A 22,999-nucleotide genomic window follows, 5' to 3' on the forward strand; every position below is an offset into this window, starting at 1 on the left:
ATGGATAAGACCCCCGCCCCCGTAGTGTCAAAAAGTGGGCAAGCATATTGATGGATGCTACTGCTACAGATGGAAAGCGAATGCATAGAATGGATGGAGTATATACCCAATCACTAATAAATTAGCTTTTAATCTGCACGAACTATTTAAATAGGCTCTTAACTCAGATAGGTTTGTGTTATAAATTATATTAATCAAATGTTGTTAATTTTCCATAATTATCTCTTGAACCTAAAATATATCCAGTGAGTAAAGTCTCTAGCTGCTTGCGACAAATTACGCCGCTCAAATGCATTTGTAATGACCAATTATCCTGCGGAAGCGAACTCAAATCCAGCTGTGGCATGTGGATCCTTATCCGAATCCCCAAATCCACCAGCCACCATCCCAAAACCGAAACAAAGAGACCATCATAATCTGGGGCAATCAAATCGTGGATTGCAACGCATAACATAACACATTACGGCCAATGACGACATGCCGAAACGAGGCGGGGGGAAACAAGAACCAGAACCAGAACGAGAACAGAAACAGAAACATTAAGTCCTCATCATCTTCATCACTCGACGGACTCGAAGGACTCGAAGGACTCCGGCGGCTGGCTCCTTGTTGTATGGCTGTCCAAAAACAAACTGTCGACACCTGCCATGAGTGATCACCGCTCCCGGCTCGCATTACAATGCAAATAAGTCGGAGAGTTCGAGGAGAGTTCGGAGGTCGGAAGTGCGGGTTATTGCCCATATGGCCGCCGGAGTTGGCAACTCGTAACCCACTCGACGGAACGGCATCATACGGCATACATACGGCAAACACATTTAGCCCGTAATGGACTCTTTTTTTTATGGCATTTATAAGCGCGCCAAACAACGTTTCCCTGGGAGACAGACAGACAGAATGTTTTAAAGGTATACGAGTACATATATTGCTAGTGCAAGTGGCTCGGCTCGAAATAAAATAGCGAAATAAATTAGGGTCCCAAGGAAGCCCAGGGAACTATGAAAAAATTCGTTCACCTTTCTGAAATATTTAGGAGCACATTCAATCGATAGAGAAAACGCACTTTTGCTGAATATTTCAGTGGAATATCCATCCTTTCATGTGAATTGCATTGTATTGTTTATTTTGCGAACTTTAAAGCGCTTGTGCAAACACTTTCTTTTGGCTTTTCGGTTCATTGGATATTTTAGCAGCGAATTGCTCTGCTTTATTAATTAGTTTTAGTTTTTTAGTTGGATAGCTAAAGAAATCCTCGCTAACTATAATACATAACATAAAGTTAAGTATAGCTTATTTTCCACCTTTAAAGGGTTTTAAAATCTCCATAACCATACTTCCTATACCATTACATTTACTTCTCGCATAAAGATCAAACTTTAAGAGTTAACATGTGCAATTTCAGACCCTTCATTACAAATTCTGTTTACTATTCCAATTCTAGGAGTGGCCACACTCCGCATTCTATAGCTCTCTACGGCACTCAAGATTTCCTGTTTATGCCCACACAGTACAAAAAATATATATTTCCACGCAATGTTGCAACTACATATATTTCCAAATTGTGGCAAGAGAATATAAATGTTACTTATTGCACCTGGATTATTCGCACAGAAGTTAATTAACATTTAGATATAAATCTTGCTGAAATCGATCTAATTTTCTCCCTGTGCCCTTTTTTCGTGGCGTATCCAATAAAATGTGCGAAAAAGTTGATGCGCGGCTCGCGATTGCCATTTATTTTTATTGCCGCACTTACCTGCTACTTAGCGCCTGCCGCCTTCTTTTCGAGAGCACGTGGGCGTGGCCGCTCACTACGCGGCGACACAGGAAACTTTTGAGTTTGAGCTTGAGTTTTGACTTTTGCGCGGTGCGTGGTGCCTGCTTTATGTACGAATATATATACTATATCTATATATATATATATTCATGTATATAATCTGTGTGTGTGTGTGTGGGTGTGCGACTGGCACTTTAATCAGCAATGCCAGCTGCTTCTTGGCCGATTTTCCAGCTTTCGCTGCGTGTGAAAAGTGGGCAGGTGTTGCTGCCGCTTCTTGGCCAGAAACCGGGAAAAAGGAAAATGTGAACGGGAATGGACTGGGAATGGGAATGCGAATGCGAAAGGAAATTCGCACATAACACTTCCCAAAGGCCATAAAGTCGCGCATATTTATAAGCCTCGCCTGTCTCTCTCGATTTCCATCTAGGCGCTGCTTTATGCCACCTTTTTATGACCCAGTCAGTACATACATATGTATGTACATACATACTTATATATACATATTATATCCCAACTCACATGGTTTGTATTGAGACCCAAACCATTCGCACTTCATGCGAAGGACCCACTTCAATTGACATCCTGCAACCCACCTACGTAGTACGTAGCAATAGCCAACAAGATCTTTTTCGGATCCGTCAACTGCGTCACATTTGTTTCGCATTTGGCCCTTTTATTGCGCAAAATTGAAGGCCTACTTTATTGCCGACTGGATTTTTTTGCATAAACACAATTTATGCATATACAATATACATGTCGTGGAATCAAAAAACAACAAAAAGAAAAAAAAAACAAAAAAGAGCCCGAAAAGACGTGACACAAAAAAGAAAAGCTAAGGGAAATGGGAAAGCATGTAGAGGCGGGAAAGCGGGAGCAAAAGTTTTTAATTTGCTTAGACGCGACCGAAAGTCTGCTGCACACAGCAGCTTTACTCCTGGGAAAATCGAGCTATATAGCTTAGCCATAGCCTTCGCAGCTTTAACCAGATTAAATTATCGCATTTTTCGTTGTATACATATACTCGTACATATATTTTTATTTTGGCCCGCTGCCGTTGGCCGCTCCTGCCACGTTGATTCGATTTTTGTTACCCAAAATGAAGAAAAGCAGCAACAAAAATATATATGTATAGGCATACAAAAAAAATGAAAGCAAATCCGTAGGCAAGCGAGAAAAGTTCGAATAAATTGAGTGAAAGTTCGTAATTCGCCTTAAACATTTTTGCCTGCTTCTCTGGCGACGGCACATGGAAGCAACTTGAAATTTTCTGCTCGCAGGTGTGGATTTTTGCTGTCGTCCTTTTCTTTTCAGGATCTGCAAAATTTCTTGAAACAAGTTTTGCACACTTGCAGTTAAAAAAAAAGAAGAAATTTAATGTGTTGAAGCATATTTATTAGTACAAGTTGGAGATCGCAGATCAAACTTTTCGCCACTTCTGGCGTTTTCTTTAAATTTTTAATTTTTGTTGCACCTCCGAGGAACTTTGTTGTCCAAGAATTCATTTTTGTTGCCCTACAAAATTGCGTACCAAGAAGACACTTTTTTAGTAATTACAAAACACAGGATAATAAAAAGCAAACAAATTATACTTGTCAAGTGTGTTGTTAAAACTCTTCAATAATTTCCTTTAAAAAAATGCGATCTTCTTTTTTGCCAGCAGGATTCGGAAAAAAGAAAGTATTATTGTTTATAATGATATTGTTACAATATTATAGTATTATCCTGTACCGCCAACGGGTTTTAAAATTAACGAAATTCCCTCTATTTCAAAAGTTGAAGTATGATTTTTAGTAATTTTAGTAGGTGGCAATTATTTAAGCCACGTTTTTGGCACTTATTGAGATGAATTTCCGTTTCAATTGGTTTAGACTGTGCAGCAACAGCCTCAGGACATCCCAACACAGACAGGACATCACACACACACGGCAACACCACCCGCACACACACTCACACACACATACACACAGACACAAAAGTGCACACACACAGGACACTTACGGCTTGAGTTATTGGGGCAGGCCCAAAAGTATGCTAAGCTTTTCGCTTTCGCTCCGCAGCTGCTGCCGACTGCAAACTGCAAACTGCAATCAACTGGATTTCACTTTTCCGCCTGCCGTCGTCTCACTTTTCATTGTTTACGTTTCACTTGTACGTCTCTCGCCTTCTTTGTTTTCGTGTTTTTCTTGTCAATTGAGGAAAACCCCAAAAAGAGAAACAACAACAACAATGCAATTTAGATGGCACTCTCTCACACACTCAACCGAAAAAAACAACAAACAACAGATGCAATTGGCGGCAGCGGCGGCGGCACGCGTTTCCCGACGCGACGCGTTTTGAATTTCCCGGGGGTTAACGGGGGTTAATTTGTTGGGCGGCGCGGTAAGGGGACGACGTTCCGGGGGTGACGGGCGGGGGCGTGGGACATGGGGCGTTGGGCGCTTAAGGACGAGCCAGCCACAATTGCAATTTGGCGATCGCGATCGCGACCGTTTCGTCGCGGTTTTTGCAGCGTTTGAATTTCTCGTGATTTTCAGTTTCGATATCGCAGAGATTTCAGCTTTCGAGGACTCGCATTCGAGTTCGAGTTTGTGTGGCAAGACGATCCGAAACGAGACGAGACGAAACGAATCGAATCGAGTCGAATCAGGTGCAGTGAATATCCGCCTTCAATCGCGTGGCGCCAAACCGTTGCGTTCGATAACCTAAACGACACTGAATCGAAGCTCGAAACTCGGCCAACGCTTCGTGTCGCCTCGTGGCCATTCGTCAGTGGGCCGAGTCCACGAGTTCCACACACGCGCACTCACCTTTGGCACGGCGCACACGACGGCAGCGTGTGGGTGAGTGCGTGTGTCGGTGTGCATTCGGCGCTGCTGCTCCACTTCCGCATCCCGCTCCGCTCTCCCACAGATATGCACTTCGTGTGCCGTTTTCGGGCGATGCGCAGGCGCATGTGGAACGTGTCTGTGGATGGCATTCGCTTGGGAGATGAGCAAAAGTTCGATAAATGCCGGCCAGGGGTTAAGCCAGGGGTTAAGCCACCCCAAAATTAAGAAACACGTGTAATGTGGTTTTGCACACCAAATTTTGAAAACAATTGGAAGGGTGTTGTTTGAAAACAAACACACCCACTGCTTCAATGAAAAGCATGCATGTGCATGCATGTATGTATAAATACATTAACATAATATTTACATCTTGAGAACAGTTAGTTTTAAATCGCATATAACATCAGTTTATTATGTTCCGTTATTTCTCATTTCAGGTGTGTATTGAAAGTAATTTATGTATGTAAAGAATTTAAACAAAATGCTTGCTGCTTATGTATTTTCTATAATCTAATTACCTCAAATAGGTAGGTGCGCCCACTTGTTATCGAAGGGGCGGGGCATCGCTGGCGGTGTCCCGTGTGGACTCCATTGCGCGCCTTTGGCTCGTGTGGCGCCTCCGAGCGGCAGTCGTGGCCGAGAGGCGGGCAGCGCTGCAACTGCAGCGGGAGGCACGAAGAGTCCTGCGTGACGTCGGCAGACGCACGATGTGGCACAGACACAGGACGCAGGACACGAGACGGACTGATGACTGCTTACTGCTGCTCATGTTGCATGTTGCATGCTGCAAGTGCGCCGCAGTTGCTGCTGCTGCTGCTGCTGGTGTTGCTGCCACTGCTGGGTTTGATGGTGATGGTGATGCTGATGCCAGCGGACAAGTTCAAGGGAATTCCGCTCGCGCGACAAATAAATTACACACGCACCGCCAGCGACAGCATGCAAATTAAGATGACAGCTGCAGGTCCTGCTTCCTGCACGCCCCCAACTTCAACTTCAACTTCAACTTCAGCTTCAACTTCGGCATCAGATACTCGGAGTCATTTGAACTCGGCCAGTGTGTCACCTCGCCTGCGGATCCAATGGTGGCACACATCTTCCATTTTCAGAGCGAAAAGCCGCATGAGCAATGATTGCAACATATAAGCTGATTTATCACAATATACATGCATATTAAAACTGCAGCTAAAATTAAAAGAAAATTATATTATTAAACTTGATGCGAAATGAATCTATCTATTGCACTTACTATTAAAGCAAAGATTTTCCTATATTTACTATTAAATACAGACACATTTTTAAAAGCGCAAGTTTTAAAAATGATTTCTTTTTATTGATATAGTAATTTTGATATAAACTTAATTTGGGCTATGAATATAAATATTTTTTATCACATATTTACTTGTTTGATTATATATTCATGGCTTAGTTATATTTTTCCGGTGCATTCTGCTTTCAGGTTGTTTTCCCTGCGCGTTGCACTTTGCTGACTTTGCTTTACTTTTGCTCTGCCACTCGGATTCGAATTTCTTGGCTGGTGCGGCGGGGAAATCTCTTATGGCTGCTCACTTGAACGGTTTTCCCCACCCCCCCACCGCCCCCTTGTTGTTATCATTGTTGTTGCCGTTGATGGTTTTCCTCTGATTTCTGCCATGTTTTTGCTGCTTTTGGCAGCGAGAGTCCTAAGCCCTTTGCACTCACTTCGCTCGGTTTGCGCATCGTCGAGCAGCATCAAGTTGATTTTCGACCAACCAACCCACCACACACACCCACACCACCCACCCACTCAGTCCCCGGCGAAAGTTGTCATTAAAAAATTGCACTCAGCGAGCCAAAAAGCGTTGCTGCAACTCTGTTGCATGCAGGTGGGCAAAAGTTGCGAGTTTTGTTGGCTGGCTGGCAAGGGCGTGGCAAAGGGGAATTTGCTGCGGCATGCGGCACAAAAAGTGCAGTGGCAACATCAAGGCTACCTTGCTGCAAACTTTCTGCATTTATGCGAAACGCCGCAGCAGCAGCGGCAGTAGCAGCACCATCCTTTGCCACCTTGCCACAAAAGTCCTGCGTCTTGAGGGGTTTAAGATATGGCCAGGTCGTAGAACACATACCCCTGCCAAACTAAAAACTGAAACTGAAAGCCGAAAGCTGGAAACTGACAGTCTATGAGCCATTAAGGTCTCATTTAAATCAAGAGCAGTCTGCTAAGCGTTCGCCATCAAGTGTATTATCTAGACTACCACGCATTTCTCCCCCTCCCCTTCCCCCCTCTTAAATGTAAATTTTTTGCATACTATATATGTATTTATTTATATATATTTTGCCCTTTTTTAGGGGTGGGTGCATGTCCATGAACTTTTGTAGTTCCCCTGTGGAATCTGTTCTTCGGTAAGCACAAAAATGAAAACATTTATTTTAAAATATATTTGAATGTATAGGCTGAACTGCTGTCCCTGAACTTTTGCCATCCCCATGGAGGCGACTTTTCAATAAGTTAAATTATTATTCATGCCCAAGAAAGTGAATGTTGCACGTCTGAAAAGAGAGAGAAACATGTTGGAATCGAATGGATATTAAACAAATTGAATGTATATTAAACAACTTGAATGTATATCAAACAACTTGAACTGAATGTATGTATATTAAACAACTTGAATGTATATTAAACAACTTGAATTGAAAGTAAATTAAACAACTTGAATTGAATGTATATTAAACAACTTGAGCTTATATGCAAAATTCGTTTAGCTTATAGATTTTGCAAGTCCCTAAATGTATAATCCCAAGAATCACACAAATTAACAGATTTCAAATATGGCCTTTAGCCATAATATTGTTCCATAACTGCTTAATTTCCCAACACACAAAACCACAGAGCTCAACGGCTTATTAACTTAAAAATTGTAGGCAGACAGCAAACATGGAAAATATGCCGCTGGCGTTTTGCAAAAGGAAGCGCATAATAATTCGCTTAGACTGTCGATTAATTATAAATGTGCAATTATACGAGTTTAAGCATCGATTTTCTAATCGTCCGGCTCCACCAACGGGTTAAATGCAGCACCCCATTTTCAGGCGCCACTGCCACTTTTTGCCACGCCCCCCTACGCCCCCTCCCCCCCCTTGTTTTCATCCTGGCTTTTGTGCAGATCCTGGTTGTTGCTTATCCTGCCACCATTGTCCTGGCAGCCTGCTTTGTTTTAGTGCAACAGCCACGAAATGCAACTACGACAACGAAGACGGGGCATTGTCAGTGCCGACGTTCACCTGAACGCCTCCTGTCGCCTCCTCAAGGTCCTTCCCCCCTCTCTCCCTGCCCCCTCTCTGCATTTCAGGATCCTGCGAGTCCCAAGTCCCGCATCTGCAACATCTTCGTTTCGTCCCACTGCCGGCTTCTTCGACTACACTGAACACAAATGTTCATCATAGTTGCTGCCATTTGAATGGCTTATCATTACACTCTGTTTATGATGAACAAAACTGTATTTAATGGCAATATAAATAACATTAATTGCTTAAATCAAAGTTATAGCAAATGCAGCTGGCAACTGGCATTAAGCGAGTAATGTGGCCAACTATCAATGAATTTATCGCAGTGCAGCTGCCAAAAGACAGCGCAGCGCGTGGCTCCTTGCGATGCTGCCTTTCAACTTAAGTGAAATAAAATACAATTTATTTGTATATTGTTTTGCTGTTGACAATTGCGCGACTGCAGAGCGCAACTTCTTCGCGCGAGTGGCGAGTGGCGAGAGGGGGGTGGAGTGGTTGTGGGTGTTTAAAAGTGGGTGTTCCTAATGGCTGGCAGTGGGTGGTGCGGGGGTGAAGGGGTGTGCGTGTGGCATGTGCCTCATTAGTGCTACATTTTCGGACGGGCGCCCATTGTCTTGGATTGCCTCCCAAGTGGCAACTGGCAACTGGACGACGTGACGATGTGCACATTTAATAGCGTTTCGCATAGGGTTTGATTAAACAGAAAGCAGTAGCATTATTTGCGAAAAGTAGGCCGAGATTTCTATGCATGTCTGAACGGAAAATAGCAATCATTATGATAAACTAAAAGCTAGCTATGTTCCAAAGAGGTACTGCTACTCAAAGCAGATATGAAGCAAAATCACAAGGTAAATTACACTGTTATTTCCATTTATGTGAGTAAACTAACAAACTATCAACTAATCATAACCCTAATACAACGCTTTAAATAAGGATTTAAATATAAATTTTTCCTTGATAAGTAACTTCTGAAATGGCTTTCTTATTAACTCTAATGATTTTTGGACTTTAGGGTAATCAATCATTGCAAATGGCTTGGAAAATGGCAAGTTCCGACTGAAATGAAAGTGCTTTATGCGTTTTGCAAATATTCAAAAATCAATGCGTCTCGACTATTGCCTTAATCATGAAATTTCCGATAATACATTGAACATCATCGTATGCCACACCGAGAATCTCGGTTTATGGTGAGTGGAAACAATGCAATTTCAAAGCTAACAAAACCAACAAAAGGACCTCGGCAGCAAGTTAATTAAGCAGAAGACAAATGAGAATAAAGTGCACAATTGTTAAACAGCAGTTGTTGCAGCAAAGGCCATTACAATTAATATCCATCACTCGTGCGTAGCGATAACATTGGGGAATATACTCATATATACAAACGTAGGTATGTATATACAATATGCATATATGTATATGCATAGTGTTAGCAACCGAGTCCATTCAATCGGTTTAAGCCACAAAGGGGCAGCAACAATGAGCGCAGGAACAATCTATCCACACATCTGCCCATCCATCCATCCATCTATGCATCCATCTATCATAGTCAGAATCGTCTTCTTCATTAATGCAATATTTGTTCGATCAACTACTTATTATAAAATAATCAAAATTCGACGAATTTTGCATTGTTTATTGCCTCCATTATTATTACGTGCCAAAAGCAGCAGCGGCAGCAACAGCAACAGCCACCTCAACCTCAACCGAGTCCAAAAAGTATGGGCGAAAATCCATTGAATGCGTGTCGACGACCACGCGGCGTATACGCGATGTTGGCTGCCTATTTGAATGCCTCTCTAATGCGTTATGCAAAACTGTCCATTGTGGTGCACCCTCGTCGACTGTTATTGTTGCTGGCGTCGCTGGGCTGCCGGGTTGCTGGGCTGCCGGGTTGCAACAGACAAAGCACACAAAGCAGACAAAACAGACAAAACAGGGACATCAGGTACACGTACACACCACACACCTGAGTGTGTGAGCACGCGGGAATATGTGAGCAAACAAAGAAATATGCTCGTCCATTGAGCCAAACGGCGGCGGGAACGAAACCAAGCTACACTCGCAGTTCCAGTTTTTGGTTACCAAAAAAAAAGAGGAATATTGTTTAAGCTTCTTCTTGGTAGAGTGAAAATCGTAGTAAATTTCATCAAGTTATAAACTCTGCAAGCGCCTTTTCGGGGTCACCATTGAGGCAAGCAGTTACCAACTTTGAGAGCAGTTACCAATTGAAATTCCTATGAAAATTTAGAGTTACGGAAAATGAATCGAAGGTTTGCACCTTGGAAACTGATATCCAATTGGTCAGGTTATAAGATCCAAACACATTATTCTATTTATTTCAGAAAAGGGGCATAACTTTTGATATGAAATATTACACTCATTGCTTCTTTGGCGACTAACTGACTTTGCAGCGGTTTTTTTGCTAGTCAGACAAACAATATTAGTCGAGTCACAGAAATCTCCGAAATTCCTGCCGCCATTCATGCGACATGGTGACTGGCCGCGAGTTAGTTACCCGTTTGGCGAGTAGAGTATAGAGTATGCTGCAAATAGGAATCAAAATACAAAAATACCATTGCATGCACACAGGCGCCGGCCACAGACGCCGCCAACGTCCTGCCATTTAACTGCCAACGGATGTTATGGTCGAGTGAGTGACAGGGGGCGTGGCACGGTCGAGCTGCAAGGGAGGGAGGAAGGGGGGAAGGGGGGGTGAGGGGACAGCGCCTAGTTTCATTTTTAATTTATTGATGATTTTATCAACGGCCAATAACAAACCACAATGGCAGCAACCAGCACCGCCGGCCAACAACAACAACTACAACAGCAACTAAACGGCAACAACAACAGCAACAACAGGAACAACAACAACGGCCGACAATGGCAAACAAAATAGCATGGCTAAAATGCTAAACGAACAGAGAGCAGCAACAATAATAGCCGCACAACAACACGAAAATCACGAAAATATACACGCAATTTGTCTTATTTTTGCAGCCGGTAATCGCAGGTTTCTTGGCTACTTGATATTTGATACAGAATCGCAATTATTCACGGACTTTAAGATCTTTAGCAACTGCTTTTTGCAACTGCTTTTTGCTGTAAAAAGGAAATTTCCCTAGTGTTTGGATATATCTTTGCAAAGATATAGTCTTAAATCAGTGTTGAAAAGAAGTAACTAGAAGCAGTTTGATGAAAAGATATGTAACTTGAAGTTGTTGAGATAGTCACAAAAGTAAATGAACTTTTTAGTAACACTAAGTAGTCAAGAACACTTTGCAGGGTATCAATCTGTCGTTGTTCTCCAGAAGCAACCTTTCTAAATCTATTTTTTTTCTTTACTTTTATTTCGGTGTGTTAAAACGTTTTTGAGAAATTTGCGTTGATTTGTAAAACGCGTCAGGTGCGGAAATGACGCCTTTTTCGGTGTATATGTCCATGGGGGTGTGGCAGGTTGCAGGTGGGCGGTGGGCGGTGAAAGTGGTAAAGGGGGTTGGCGAGGGGCGGGCAAACGGTGTCGGCCATTTGCAATAAATGCCAAATGCCCCAAAAGCAGGCGAGAGCAGCGAACGTCATCGTCATCGTCAGCGGCAATCGGCTCAACGGCTCCATGTGAAACCTGAACTCAACTGCAGTGCTTACAAATGCAAATTGAAACATGATAATTGGTCTCACCTGTGTGTAAATGGTCTCGCTGTGTGTGTGAAAAATCTCTGCACTGCAAATAAAATCGAAAAGAAACCGAAAACACCCACCAAAATACTCTGTTCTGTTCTTATGATGCTAACAGCAAAAACAAGACAACAAACTGATCACTTTTGTTTACAAATCCATCGAGTTCACTACACTGCCTACCAGAAATTTGCACATTTTAAGTTTGCTTAATTTAAATTATTTTACAGCAATTGCAAAAATTTCGCCAGTCAGCTAAGCACAAAATAAAAGAAGTGACGTCAGAAAATGGTGTTTACAAATTCGAATGGACGTAAACTGATGCCTTTGAATTAAAATCTTCTAAGCCTTAAAGTAAACAATATTTAATTGCACATTTTATGCGCACTATGCAAACACTGCAAAAATATTTTAAGCATTTAAATAATGGAATTATATTACATTTTCAAGCTCTACTTACTTACATAAAATATATATTTATATTTAAATGGCATTTGCATATAGATAATCGTTTATAGATTGATTTATAGTTGTTTTTAGAAATTTACTCTGGCAAATAGAGGTAATCTCGATGCAAAAAATTGCATTAAATATATAATTTATTTATTTATTAAATAACTATTATATAAAATAAGTTGGTGCCCATTTCGTGCAGTGTATGGGGAGCTTGTATGCTTGCAGGCCGCACATGCATATGTTTATGGGATTGTGAACGGTTGCGGGGCGTGTGAGCGCAGATTAATTCACTCAACTGTAAAACCGCTCATTGCTGTTACATTTACGCAGCGGCGCGTTCTGCGGTCAGCGGCGTTGGCCAGGACATGCCACGCCCCAGTCGACGTTAATAAGTGGGCGTACAGTCGAGTGGCAGAGGCAGAGTGGAGGCAGAGACTCGTAGCAGATCACATCGCATTTGATTCAATTGGATTGGATTGAATTGAAGTGGATCCGTTGGTGCCAAGTCGACGTTTTAGTTCTTAGAGTGCGGAATTTTCGTGGCATAATCATAGGTAAACTAAGGTAGTATTAACATTTTGTAAGGTGTAAGAAATTATATAGATATAGCAACCTTATTTCCAATTATCCAAAAATAGTAAATTCCCCGTCACTCTCGTTTCAGTTTCTTGCGCGAAGGCCGCTTCGAGCATAATGGTTCCGCCAATTGATATTTCTGCTAATTGCCATTGCGTTGATTCAATGCAACATGCAACGTGCAATGTGCAACATGCAATGTGCAATGTGCAATATGCATTCAGCCATTCAGCCATTTGCAACTAGGTCCCGCAAAAGCAGCTAAGTCCATGTGCGATGCAATTCTGCCGCCTGCTGACCAATTATGGTCACTTGGACGCGCCACATGACCACCTCCACCCACCTCTAGCCCCCCTTCTCACCCTTCTCCACCCAACTGCCAACTGGCATTTTCGCCATCCGAGTTGCAATACCTAGGCGCACAGGCTGAACTCTGACCTCTCCGCTCGAGTGCGACTTTGCCACAGTTCACAGTTCATTTCAGCTCGGTTCAATGCAGTTCAGGGCCAAATCCCAAAACGCTCTAGTTGGCAAGCACATTATGCAACAGCCGGTTTCGATTTCGAAAGCTAAAGTTTTTGTAAGCAAGATACTGAGTTTTTGTATCTTAAAGCAGAACAGATTGGAAAAAAAGAAATTAAAAGCAGAAGAAATTTGAAAAGAAACTACGTTTAGCATTTTCATTATTTCAAAAATATTTACATTTCACATTTACTTATGTGTAATATAATTAATTTCCCTCGTTGCTTGTTAGATAATTATTTGCATAAAATTATTATTTTACCCTATCCAAACATTCTGGTAAAAATGCACGTTCAACTACATTACACTTGTTAATATTACGCATACGCCATGTTGCCACACTGCAGTGCACTGTAAATGTTGTTCAAGAAGTTGGAAAAGTATAATAGTAGTATAAAATTGCAGACTTTAGTGTGTAGTGCTTTAGTTGATCATACTAATTTGTGACTACTTAATCACAATACAATTTGTCATATTATTGTTGCAATATGGTTTGTGGCACAAAGCTCTCTGTCAATTTAGTCAACCGCCGCAGTTTGGCGCCGTTTTGCAGAGGCAGCAAGGCAACTTTCATTCCATTCCATTCATTACCCCGCCTGCCATTTAATTGTGATTAAAACCAGCAGCTATATTTCAATACACAATTTCGTGGGGGCGGCAAACGAGCTGACGAAAAAGTTCTCCCGTGTCAAAGTGCGGCATTCAGAGTTGCTACTTACCACTTACCACTTTGCAATTGTTTTTCGGTATCACGTCGGAAGCTTCTTTAAACATGATCCCACTTCTGTGTCCTCGGCTTCCATTAAGACCTAAGCTGCCTGGCTACCAGTTCTCCGGCTTCCAGGTCACCCAAATCCGCCCAGATCCCAGGCACATGCCAAAAAAGGCAGGCACTGCCAAAAAAACATTATTAAACTATGATGTTAATATTATACATATATATAAATATCATTATAAATTTAATTAAGCATTAGATAAAGCTCTCTTTTAATTTATAGATTTTAGTCATAGTTTTAACTTAACTTGTTCTCAGTGTAGTCAGCAGAAATGTAAATGGCTGGCAGTGCTCACTACCTTTCCCTTTGCCAGTTGGCTATGTTGGTTATGTTGGCCTCGCAGCTCAGCCGCTCAAATGTTTGCCACCATATGCATAAAGTATACTTGCCACAATCTAAAGGATACGCGGAAAGGACAAGGAGTCCTCCTTCTAATAAGCTGCCGTTCCGCATCCTACAGCCCGTTTTGCCGCTAATTGTTGCCACAGACTGTGGCGCCTCCCCCCTCCCCACCATTTTAAACTGCCTTGATCATTTTTAAACATACTCCAAGACATTTGCGTGCGTTTTTCGTTTGAAGCGCCACCTCCGCCGACATTGTCGCTTGTAGGCGAACTAATTACATTTTCGTTTTCAATTAGAACAAAGCGAAGTGAATCGCGTTTTTCGCGATGTTCGCAGTCGCGAGAGAATGGGCTTTTTGGGTGGAAAGTTCAGGGTTTTTCAGAAACGTATTTAAACCTACAACAGGAACTACTAAATGCAGGAAACTAACATTTAAGAAATCCATGAAAATGATACCATTTTATATATTTAAAATCTTGCTATACAGTGTAAAATGAAAACACATTCAATAGCTCTGCTTGCAAGTTAGCAAAATGTGCCTCAAAACAAAAATAAATGTTTTCCGTATCTCTACGTTTTGCATAGATTTTTATTTTTGCTTTAAAAGCTATGTTGTGTGCTTGAGTAGCAAGCCTAAATAAAAATTTCATTTGCCAAAAGTTCAACTGTATTTGCTAATATGTCGGACTTCAACTTTGTCTGCCGTCTGCCAGCAATTGTAATGCTCCTTCAAGAGTGAATAAATAAAACTTGTACTGGTACTCACTTTTGCATCTTTCTCGATGGCAATTATAATTAAATTTCGTTGCAATCGTTGGATTATGCTGCTCCTGATGAACGAGACTGCTTGCAAATGGAGGTAACTTCGTTAGGCCAATGGAATGTCCAGTGTCCAATGTCCAGTGTCCAATGTGGCCGACTCGAAGCCATCGACTGCCCCTAAATGTATGCATTAAAAATTTGTTAAACGACCGATTTCCCCAACGGGACCCGAATCAATTGTTTGCCTAATGCAATTTACTCTGCACCAGATGCAGATGCGGATGCGGATGCGAATGGGGATGCGGATGCGGATGTGCAAGGAGATGGAGATGGAGAAGAAGATGGGGATGGAGCTGGAGATGCTACTGCTGCTATTGTTTGAGCCAAGGTAATCAACAATCAAAACCCAAAGCCGTTGGCCGTTGGCCGTGTGGGCGTGGCCAACCGCGCCCCTTTTATTTGGTGGTGAAGGGGAAGGGGGGAGGAGGGGGGAATGGGTGGATCAAGGCAGTGGGGTGATGTCACCGCTCGTTTGGGTCACTCTTGATGACGACAATTTGCATGTCAAGTCCATTAGGAGCATGTTATCATCCATCCCAGCACCCCCCAGCACCCCCCCGCACCCCCTCGCACCCCCCTCGCAGCCCTTGGAGCGCCATCCCTTTTGGAGCCACCGCTGGAGCTACGATTCTTCCCACTTCTTCGTCTGCCTTTGGATTCTTCCGTTTTTTCCCCAGCTGCATTTTACACTACGTTCTTCGCTCGAGAGCTGCTTCTTTTTTGGCTTGTTAAGCGCAATTAGTCGGTATTGACCATTCCCTCACAAATACTCGCACACCCACACACACACGCGCGCACACGCACAGTTGCGGTCAAGAAAATAGTAGTGCCTAACCTACTAATAATGTTCATTTATATATAAAACTTACAATGTATTTGTACATCAGTTTGTATCAAATGCGCATTTTAAGCAAGTTTGATTAATATAAAAATGGTTTTAAAAACATGTGATTCTAGAACCTAAAGCTATTTAATTGATTTAAAATAGAAGCTATACATAATATTAAACATATTTTTTATAGGTAAATATTAAAAAGAAATTTCTGCCATAATTATGTGCCACATTGTAAATGGAGTTTGTGGATGCATCATTGATGTGGCATTGATGGTGGGCTGCCCTGATGTTCTAGATGTTTCATTTTTGCCACTTTGCAATTTTTTTGTGCCCCACCTCTCCACGCCCCTCTCCACCCCTCGGCACCCACTGTTTTCAATCAACAAATTAAAACAACAACATGGACAAGCTTGTTGTTGCTGGCAGCACATACACTTTGTTTATTAAAATCCGCACAGTTTTTCGACGCAAGTGTGCGAAGAATTAGGCAGCAAAAACAAAATGCTCTTTACTCTCACAATATTTGACTTTGCATTTTTATGCAACAGCATCGATGAAAACTACAGCACGATAAATGTGGAGAATTCATTTGTTTCTACACACATATAAATCGGATAAAAAGTAAGCAACTGACATCGATTAAGAATGCCTTCCTAGCTGTCTACAGTTTTATTTCTCTTTTAATTACCTTTGCAATTTGTAATTTTCTAATTTGTAATTAGTTGTGTTGTGGCTGATAAGCACAAACGATAATGCACTGAACGAAATGCGTAGCTCAAAGTATATTTCCCAATAACTAACACATTTCCTCTTGAATATGCAACTATGTATTTTTCCAGTACCTTGTGCTGTTTGTCAACATATTTTGATATATTCTTCCGACAAGCAGCGTGATAATATTGCACTTTGCCACAAAGATGCGGCTGCCGATTTCGGTAAAATGCTATCCTTGCCACGTTTTATAGCCCCAAGAAGAAGAAGAAGAGGAGGTGGCACTTAATTGCTCCGTGATAGATAGATCGGTGTAGAAGAAGGTGAAGATTTTTTGGCCGATTGCCAGTGGCTTGAATGCTTGGCGCCGTTGCATGCCACACTTTTCAGAATGTTGTATGCAATTTTCGGCTAAATATTTTATGATTTATTTGCGTGCTGCACTTAACAGCCAGGACACCAGGACATGACAGGACGTACTGTCCTGTCCACTTTTTGGTCTTTTGACCGATACGCCAGCTCGTCTGTGTCTGTGTGTGCAGATATACTGATATTTAAAGATATATGTACATATACATATATGTATATGGGTGTTGTTTCCTGTTTTCTGCCCAAGTGTGTGTGCGTGTTGACGCATTTAACAAATTGGCTAAGCAAATTTCCCATTGATTTGCCAGGCACTCGAAATGCAAGCCCCAAAGAACAGCAGTGAAGGAAATGGGCAAATGATTTAGGATTAAATATTTTACTGTCAAATTCAATCAAGCTGGCAATATGTGAAATCCAACTACGAGTATGTATGCCCAACTACAACACATCCATGCCGGCGTATTAATGAGTAGCTCGAAGTGCATAAAATGTTCGCAATTTGCGGCACATTTGGGAAAACAATGCAAAAGGCATTTATTATTGAATCGTTTGGGGGATTGCCCAAACACTCGTACATCTCGTACGTATATGTACATATGTATGTATATGCTTGTTTACGAAAGACCTTAATCTACAATGGAGCATTGCGTTCCGATGGAGGCGGCGGTCCAGAAAGGGGGTGTGGTCGAGCTGTGGAAGAGACAGATAAGTGAATTATATGGTCGGCTTACAGCAGCTGATTTACCCACTTTAAGGGCTTCGAATAACTACTCATCGATTGTAGCAACAAATTTACAGCTTAATGCACTTTTGATGCCTAATTTAAAAACATATTCAAATATTTAAAATAATTTAAGGATTAAAATGGCTTCAAACTAGAAAATTGTTAAACAAATATCACAAGTTTTTTAAAATAGTTCCAGCAAAAGAGCTAAAAACTTTAAAAATATGGAAAAAGAAAAAAAAACAGAAACAATAAGTGACAATCGGCACAATTATAAGTGCGAATGAATAAAAAGGCAATTAAAAGTTGTACGAACTGCAACAGAAAGAAGTTCCAATGTATTAACATTAATCAGTCAGCGCTCTCGTCTTGCACATTGTTAAAAAACAAAAATTAAAATGCATATAAAATACAATTAAACGGGCAATTTGTGGCAAGTGCCCACTTATGACAGGCTTCAATTTCGCTGATCTGACCTGTCAACGCAGCGATTTTCCAGCGGCGGTGAGTAAAGACTTTTCACTTCACTCGAACCTTCGAAATGTGACTCAACCTGGAAAGCTCTCGATTGAAATGGATTGTGACGGAAAGTAAGTTCCGTTTCCAATTAGGGTTAATTACCCATCGCATTACCCATATATCAGCACGTAATTTCACTTAATTATAATTCATGGCCTTATTGTTTGCTGTCCTTAAGAAAGTTTCGAGTTCTTCGACATTAAATAGAATTTGTATTGAATTGGTAGGACATTGCTGACTTTAGCTATTAGATTTGTATGAAACTAATTAATAGTACAAATAGTTATAATATAAAATTACATTGCCTTATTTCATAAAGGCTTCACTCCGTTCACCTGCTAACTGAAAAGGGTATATGCCATTTTACTTTTTACCAAACCATCAAGAGGCCGTCAACAACTGCGACCAATCGCAGCTAATCAAAAACCAGTCGTGACCCAAGACGCCGCCTAAATAAAAATAGAAAAAAAAAAGGTTTCACGGCCAAAGGGACAGAAGAAGATGAGTGGGACAAGTGAACGGACTAAATGATACCTCTTATTATAGTACTAATTATAAAGGAAAAAAAATGGTTTAAATATAGATTCCAATTAAATTAAATGTATTACTCCCTATAATTATATTCTATAATAGTATTATAGATAATATATTATATATAATATTTTTAAAAAATCAATCTGATAAATTGCATCTCCCAATAAGCACAAATACATAGTTTAATTAAATGTTTTGTTTATAATTGAAAATTTAGCTACCCCATGGTGTCGTGTATTCATGTGCCAGTCATAAATTCAACTTTTTTCGTTTTCTATGCGTCGTTTCATTAAAAATTTAGCTCAAGCCACCTTTGCCAGCAGTCCCAGGAATATGGCCATATTCCCATATTCCAGCCGGCACTTTTTGGAGGCTGTAAAGTGCGTTTGTTGGCGTTACTTTATGGCCGGAACGCATGTAAACACGTGGCCACGTGGCGATGGGGCTACTCGCCAATCCGGAATCCACGGCTAAGGGATGGGGCTTGGGAATGGAAGATGAGAGATGGAACGAGAGAGAAGATGGAGATGAAGATGGTGATGATGGAGGTGGAGGGGGAAACGGTGGACGGTGTGTTGTCCCAGCTGCTTCGCAACACCAACGCGTAATGATTGTCCTTGCCACATACACACGGAGAAAAGCGCAGCGGCAAGGCAGTTTTAAATTGATTTTTATCAGAAACGGAACTAGAACTTGTACTTTTACTTTTACTACTTTTGTTTATGTAGAAATATCTGTTTATAGCTGGCATAATTATTTCTTATAAAGTACAAATAGTACCCCAAGAATAGTTAGGGATTTAATTCGAATTTTTTTGCACAGTGCATGAAGAAGAAACACAGTCGGGCCGGCATAAAATTCATGCACTTCGACAACGCCGCCTCATACATTTTTATGACGCACAGTCATATTTATAAAGTCTCCGGGAATCGGGTGCCACTTAGCCAAGTCTGCTGCTGCTGTCGCACAGCGAAGCGTATCAAGTCCGCCATCAGGATAAATTAGGCAAAGGATGGGCAACATTCGTATATGTTTGTATGTACAGATAGGTATCAGCAGCAGTCAAGGACAACGGAAAACTTGTCGAAGGACTGCATTAATTATGCTTATATATTTGATGTCATTCGCTCATTGTCCCCGTCCGGAACTTTGCCACCCGGTTCATTAACGTTAGTAGCCTGACATTCTGGCATTCTGACATTCGGGCATTCGGGCATTCGAGCATCCTGACGTCCTGGCATCCTGGCATTGTGGCATCCATGTCCTTATCGTCATCGGCTCAATTGAATTAATGCGCCCAATTGCATATGGAAATGCCGTAAGAATGTATGGGTGTTTGCCGTCTGCATTATGCGGCAACGTACAGCGATTACGTTATGATGTGCGTGGCTTAAGCAGGGCAAAGAGAGAAAAAAAAGTGAATAAGAATATCCAGGACATTTGCTCCTTGGCGCACTATTTACGCCATGCAATCAGGATGAGCTTGAGCTCAAGTCAACGGACTTTCGTTAAACACTCGACAATTGTGGCAATACGAGTATAAAAGTCATGGGGCGTGTAAAACGGAAATCAAAACAGCATACAAGGTTGATATCTTGTTGAATGGGCAATGGACTTATGTATTTTTATTATTTTTTTATTTTTGCTTAGCTTTAGCACATAACTCTAAGCTTATAAGAATATAATTTTCGAAATGATTGTGCAGATTCTATATACGAATTTCCACCGGCAAACGTGAGTGCGCTTACTTTCGTTCGAAGCCGTGCAAATCGCCTCATTTTTCTCGAAGGCACCGACAAAAGCCAACAGTGAAAACTAAAAAACCGAAACTAGAATAAATAAAGCAAATATATAAAATATGAAATACAAAATACCAGCGATATTTCCAAAAAAAAACAAAAAAACAACCAAGCACATACGTGAGACAGCGAGCGTATTTTTGGGGGGAAAAAGGAGAAGGCAGCCAGCCGTTTGAAAATATATATATAAATCGAGCAACGAAATCTCAGCCATTACTTGGCATTATTGAAGTAAACGAATTGCAAAATGCAAGCCATTCGAAGCCGAGGCAAGGCAAATGTCTTTAAAATCGACCAATTTGGAAACGAGATTAAAAGCAAGTTGGCAGACAGAAGGCACAAAGTGGCGAGTGGAGGGCCGGAGGATGCCAGGATGCCAGGATGCCAGGATGCGGAGGGCAGGACACAGGGCACAGGACACGGATATGTTGCACGTCCTTGGGCAGTGTCAATAAAGCGCAACAAAGAGCTCGGCCAAGAGCAAGTCGTGTCAATATTTTGACTGTGTTCTTAGCCTTGGCTCTTCTGTGTCTCTGACCAAGTATTGTATCGAAACTAGTACACTGCAAGAAAATCATGACAAACTTTAACCACTGTTACCCACTAGTTTTCCCTTTTGTGTTGCAGTAAAATTACCAATTAATACGTATTCTAATTAACTAATTGGTTTTTCTGCATTTTTCTCTTACCTTACATGGGGACATTTTTCGCAGTGCATCTTGGGAGCTTTGCTGGCCCAGCGACGACTGCCTTGCCTCGCCGAAGGTGGCCATGCGCGTCCAGCGTCGGGAATATTGATGCCCCTGGAGCGTGCCACTGGGAATGCCATGTGCCAGTTGACCATGTCGCAACCTAAAAAAAAAACAAAAAAAAATAGGATAGAAGGCGTAGGGAGAAATGGTGACTAGAAGGGCGGCAGTCGGCGCATGTTAAACACCGGCGTCGAGAAGGACTCCCTTTGGCCCTGGGCCAGGATCCATCTTCGGCGGACTGGGAAGGGACGCAGGATGACATAAATTAGCGGCAGGCTGGTCTCCTACACGCCTGCACTCATGGCCAAAAAGTTCTGCGGCTAGCTGCCTCATATTGCGGCACGCAGTTTATCATTGTGTCGGGTCAGCGTTTGACCCCCAGACCTCAGACCCGACCCCTGACCCCTGACACCCGATCTCCAGATGCCCAGATCCTCTCTGCGGCATAGCGTAACATAACCCACCAGCGACTGCTGCTGTTGCACATCACGTGACTTGCCAGCCAAATGAAATTCTTGGCGGCGCCACATGGCGCAAAACGCTTCCGTAATTGAGTTGCCCTCACATTTGTGTGCATGCAATCACTTAATATTCCTGTCTTGAAGATGGTCACTCCGCGCTGGTCAGCCACACAACCTTGCGTATTTTCAGGTATTTTACGGAAAACATATATTTATAATTCCAACAACCGCCATGCAATCATCAAGGTGCATTATGAAAACACAAGCATAATAAATATTGATGAATGAAACTTCCAAGTTTTGTAGAACTGCAGCGAATCCAATTTATAATTTAAGTGTATCAATAATCCAATTTAGGCGCCATCAAATTTTATTAGTGCAGTCGCAACTAATTTAAGGAAAAACTGTTTGCAACCATTATTATTAGCTATTTCGCCAAATTAGTTAATCAATTGCAACTAATGGTTACTTACCATAATCAACATTTTGACGAGCATCCATTTAATCGAAATTTATCACAGCTAATTCAATTTAGAGGTACGCATTTGCATGCCAGTGTCATCCAAACTATCCATTAAATACTTTGTTAGTGATAATGTTATCTCCAGAATCCTCCTGTTTTTGATCAACTTCAATGCGCCATATTTCCAATAACATTGCATTTTCCAGACGCTTCCGCTTTTCCGGAGGTTGCATCTTCGTCATGGACACACTTCTGGAAATTCCGATTCGTTTTTTCATAGCTTTGGAGGGTGGCGAATTAAGATTATTCATTTTTAGAAAATATAAGTTCGCTTAGTGACTTGTTGAATATCTGGTTGAGTTTCCTAGGGCTAATGACAGTATGTAAATATCCATACGAGTATAATCGACTAAATCAAGGCCTGCTTATTTATTTACACATAGTTGATAATCAAACCGCAACGCAGCCCCTGAATTTCCAACTACCCCCCCGGCATCATCATCATGCCATCCGATATTAGTTTTTAATTATGCCACATTTGATTGCATTAACTTGCCCCCGCAGTTGTTTACGCAAATACGTAAAAATACAAAATTAAATAAAACCAACCCAGCAAAAAAAAAAGGCAGTCGGGCAGACGCAAGACGTGAAAGTGCAGTGAAATGCTATAAACGAAATAATAACCACAAAAATGCAATTTAATACAAATCTAATTCGAGCACATCAAACTGGCCAGCTGTCCGTGTGTAAAATGCCCCCATCTCAACCCCATGACCCCACAAAATCCGAATCGTTCG

General features: G+C 41.6%; 1 protein-coding gene across 6 annotated transcripts; it reads right to left on the reverse strand.

Moving 5' to 3' along the window:
* Positions 1-13,726: 13,726 nt before the first annotated feature.
* LOC122624510 lies at positions 13,727-22,583 on the reverse strand. Of its 6 annotated transcripts, XM_043804111.1 has the most exons (5): positions 22,213-22,583; positions 21,743-22,143; positions 21,216-21,378; positions 14,980-15,152; positions 13,727-13,985 (listed from the first exon to the last, which is right to left on the reverse strand). In XM_043804111.1, exons 3-5 carry the CDS (start codon positions 21,368-21,370, stop codon positions 13,915-13,917), a joined length of 399 nt encoding a protein of 132 aa, XP_043660046.1. In that variant the 5' UTR covers positions 21,371-21,378; positions 21,743-22,143; positions 22,213-22,583; the 3' UTR covers positions 13,727-13,914. The 6 variants fall into 6 exon arrangements, with proteins under 6 accessions (XP_043660046.1, XP_043660048.1, XP_043660045.1 ...); XM_043804113.1 differs by lacking the exon at positions 14,980-15,152 and having other exon boundaries at positions 13,736-13,985; XM_043804110.1 differs by lacking the exons at positions 13,727-13,985; positions 14,980-15,152 and adding an exon at positions 17,460-17,640.
* Between the last annotated feature and the right edge of the window lie 416 nt (positions 22,584-22,999).

The sequence above is a fragment of the Drosophila teissieri genome, chromosome X (genome assembly GCF_016746235.2).
Source record: "Drosophila teissieri strain GT53w chromosome X, Prin_Dtei_1.1, whole genome shotgun sequence".
Lineage (NCBI taxonomy): Eukaryota > Metazoa > Arthropoda > Insecta > Diptera > Drosophilidae > Drosophila > Drosophila teissieri.

Bases quoted from the DNA above. Each gene is read 5' to 3' on its own strand.
- LOC122624510 (XM_043804109.1), bottom strand. From the start codon at position 21,855: ATGCACACAAATGTGAGGGCAACTCAATTACGGAAGCGTTTTGCGCCA. The intron at 21,379-21,742 runs GTGGGTTATGTT...TTTTTTTTTTAG, and splicing joins TGCAACAGCAGCAGTCGCTG to GTTGCGACATGGTCAACTGG. The intron at 19,211-21,215 runs GTAAGAGAAAAA...TCCATTCCCAAG, and splicing joins GAAAAATGTCCCCATGTAAG to CCCCATCCCTTAGCCGTGGA.